Source organism: Barbatula barbatula, assembly GCF_947034865.1.
Source record: "Barbatula barbatula genome assembly, chromosome: 22".
NCBI classification, from domain to species: domain Eukaryota; kingdom Metazoa; phylum Chordata; class Actinopteri; order Cypriniformes; family Nemacheilidae; genus Barbatula; species Barbatula barbatula.
Genome location: NC_136785.1, coordinates 1016636 through 1020443, shown reverse-complemented (window position 1 = coordinate 1020443; position 3808 = coordinate 1016636). Strand labels below are relative to the sequence as shown.

General features: G+C 41.4%; 1 protein-coding gene across 4 annotated transcripts; it reads right to left on the bottom strand.

The window, feature by feature from the left end:
• On the bottom strand, positions 1–3808 carry hnrnpabb (heterogeneous nuclear ribonucleoprotein A/Bb). Of its 4 annotated transcripts, none has more exons than XM_079486099.1 (9): positions 3594–3808; positions 2979–3155; positions 2322–2490; positions 2090–2248; positions 1882–2013; positions 1680–1776; positions 1375–1536; positions 1210–1295; positions 1–1126 (listed from the first exon to the last, which is right to left on the bottom strand). In XM_079486099.1, exons 2-8 carry the CDS (start codon positions 3137–3139, stop codon positions 1225–1227), a joined length of 951 nt encoding a protein of 316 aa, XP_079342225.1. In that variant the 5' UTR covers positions 3140–3155; positions 3594–3808; the 3' UTR covers positions 1–1126; positions 1210–1224. The 4 variants fall into 4 exon arrangements, with proteins under 4 accessions (XP_079342225.1, XP_079342223.1, XP_079342226.1 ...); XM_079486097.1 differs by having other exon boundaries at positions 1879–2013; positions 3594–3664; XM_079486100.1 differs by having other exon boundaries at positions 3433–3641.

Genomic DNA, 3808 nt, shown 5'->3' with positions numbered 1-3808 from the left:
GTAGCATGAGCGCGTGAACTCCTCTCACAGTAGTTTGGTAAACTCTCTCCACACGTGCAGTGAATCAACATTGAACCGCTTTCATGATTCAAAAGAACCGATTCACCGAATCAGTTCATCGCTTGCGTCTTAAAGCTACACGCACCCAATAAACCTCGGATGGTAGGAAAAATTCGTTTCCATCAGCATCTAATAAAAATGTTGCTTATATTATTAAACAGGAGCATTAATCCACCTTCACACAACACAGAAGTGAAGAGTTTATTTGCAAAAACAAAAGTCAGTTTTTTAAAAATCACGGTTTAATGGTGTTAGTTTGCTTTATATTTTGTGTTATCACTACTTTAAGCAACCCAACCGCAGTTTGACATCAGAATGCACAAAACATTTGAAAGAGTTCTGTTTTTGCTAATTTTGTCAAGTTGGAATTTCAATATTGCAAATACCAACATACAAGAAACTACAATCCTTTACTTTAACAAATACAAAAGGTACCAGGTTAAAACAGCTTTAGTCAGTTTTACTGTAGTACGCTGGTATGGTATTAGCTGTAGAGTTGCTATATCACTTAAACAAAATCACTTACAGCCAATAAACAGAACACTTAACTTACAAAAAAAAACCATTTATTTCTACCAAATATCTCTAGTCAACAAAAAGTTTGAGCATCTCTCATTAAGCAAGTTAAAACTAGTTCATTCAAGCAGACATTGAAAATTCTAACAGTCACAGGACTCAGACGATGTCTCATTTGCAGGTTTGTTTGGAGCTATGCAACATGGGTGTAGTAAACATCTGCAAACACTGGAAGTTACTCAAAATTGTTTTATTTCAAAAGCTCTGGCAGCTCCCGAACCTCATGTGGTAAATCCAGTAGACATGTAAAATACAACCATACAATACATTATTCAAAAAAGGTACCAAAAAGTACAGTAAAAATTACACTTCCATCCCTGGAAATGTGGACAAAGGAAAATAAAATTAAAATAAAAAACGTGGAAGTGTGACTTTGCCTTCCCTATTCATCGGTTCTGTACAAATGGATCATGATCTTGTCTGTAGAAGGAAAGAGTCCTTGAACTGTTGTTGTCGTGTCACGGGCTCTTGGTTTGAGAATACTTCAGTCCTGCAACAAGACGGAGAACATGTTCAAGTCAACATGCTAATGTGCATTACGAAAACGAACCAATTTAACACGGCATGGGCTACCTGTTGTACATGTGTTCAGTATGGCTTGTAGCTACTCTGGTGACCTCCGCGTCTTGGCGTTTTGCCGTAGCTTGGATTGCCCTGGTCTGAAAACATTTTAATAAAGTGACTCGCAACAAAAAGGTCGATTTTAATAACAGGACCGCTTGAAATGTAGATACTGACCGTATTCATAGCCGCCACCGTAGCCATAGTAATCGTAGTTGCCATAACCACCATAGCCACCATATCCGCCATAACCCTGCTGGCCTCCATAGCCATAATCCTGATTCCCATAACCCTGGTTCCAGTAGCTGTTATATCCCTGGTTCCAGTTCTGGTTCTGGCCTGGTGGAAACGATAAGAATCAATGCGAGGAACCTTAAAGAGGGCTTATTAAAATCAAATACTGATTTCTAGAAAAAAAGCAAGCTGCCATTCATTAGGCCTCATTATCATTCAATTAAAAAAATAAACTTGGTCGGCCTTACCTCCACGCCCCCTGCCGCGACCTCCATATCCACCCCCACGATTCCCATACTGCTGCTGCTGGTAGATTTCCTTGGGCTGAGCGATTTTGATCTCACACTAGAATAAGTGATGGAGGCAGGTGAACATCAACAGGCTCAAAAAAAAAATCTTGAAAACCAGACGACATGCATATACATAGAGTATGGAGTACAAACTGACTACCTTGCTTCCGCTAACATTATGATATTTCTTCTCAAGAACTTGTTTGACAGAGGATTCATCCTTGAACGTGATGAAAACAAATCCCCTCCTTTTGTTTGTTTTTGGATCATTTGGAAGTTCAATAGTTTCCATCTGAAAGACAATCAAAGAGTTAACACTATAATTTTTTTTAAATAAAACATGTCAACGTGCGCGCAACAAAACTCACCTCTCCAAAGGCTCCAAAATATTCACGGATCTTCTCTTCAGTAGTCTCAGGGTTAAGGCCACCAACAAAGATCTTCTTGACCGGCTCTTTCTTCATGGCCATGGCTTTCTTGGGATCGATCTGTCGCCCGTCTAGTCTGTGTTCCTTTTGCTCCAACACCTTTAAAGCGAAAACGTCATTACATCCCACCACAGAACAACTCTTCAAGGAAAGACGAGCATCGTTTCTATACCTTCTCTACACTTTCTGCCTCTTTAAAGAGAATGAAGCCAAACCCTCGCGACCGGCCGGTGTTCGAATCCATTTTGATGGTACAGTCAGTCACCTCTCCAAACTTGGAGAAATAGTCCTTTAGGTCTTTCTTACTGGTGTCCCAGCTGAGTCCTCCGACAAACATTTTTCTGTGGGAGAAAAAAAAATGTGCATGAAGAAAGCCTTCACACTTCAAACATCCTACATTAAAACACTGCATTCTTTCTCCAAGTGAATCTTATCTGAATTCAATCCATACATTTTAATTAAGGTAAAGACTTCATAATTGTTGCCTAGAAACCATAACACCCAATGGCAACTACTGAAATACAGTACATTTCATGACAAAGGCTACTTTATTATGATGCACATACAACCATTAATTAAAGCATCTAATCCCATTGCTGTTGGTCCCTTTCAATAAAATGGACTTTAAGGCTTCTTGGTGAGACTCAAACCCGAGGCGCCCTGATGAAGACAGATCACCCCACAACAATGGGCACAATAACCGGGCACAACACCCGAACCGGTGTCCTCGTCCCATCCCCCTCCTATAGCAGGGATCTCAGGTCGACCAAATGAAACGAAATGCTTGGAGACAAGAACGGGAAATAATTTAAGATCCAAACATCCTTACCCGGCATCTTCCTCGCCCTTGCTTGCGTCGATCTGGGATCCCTCGCCGGTTCCGTTATCGTCCTCCTCCGCCGCGGCCTCCTCCGCGATCGCCGCTCCGTTCAAGCTCTCCTCGTTCCCGTTCTCGGAGGTCTCCATGAACTGATTCTCCGCGTCGGCCATTATGGTTTTTGATTACCTTCAAATAATAAATGAAAACATGAGCGTTGATGCTAGAACAACAATAGCGGGTGGATTAACCCCCACAAAACCTCAACGCAACTATTTCGTTAACGTTACACCATAGCCGAGTGTTCTAATGCATTAGAAAACAAGAATAAAAGTCATATAAATGCGTTTTAAATAGAGGTTTGTCGTTTTTTCAAGTCGATTTTGGAATAGTTAATTCCTTACGTCGATTGCCGAAAGCTAAAGTAACGTTAACGCTAGCAGCATGCAACGCTAACCTGACTTACGAGCGTGTTTAACGTTTGCGTTATTTCTAAACGCACCGGTTACACAAACTGGAATTTGAAACAGAATAGAAAACAAGACGATCACGCACGTGCGAACGTCTTAAAACAGTATAGACGAAATATGTAAATGAGCAAAATAAGTTTAAAATTGACCGGCTTACTGTAAAATATAGGCGCTAAAAAAAGGCCACACTGCAAAATGGACTCTCGCTTACAGTGCCAACTCGTGGCCACTTTTATAGCACCGGATGAAGTCAGGGTAATAAAACGTGTTCGGATTGGATGAACGCGAAAGACCCCGCATTGATCGCGTTCTGTGATTGGCCGAGCAAGGCGGACGCCCCGCCCTCCTGGCGGTTTCCTGCTGCGCACTTCA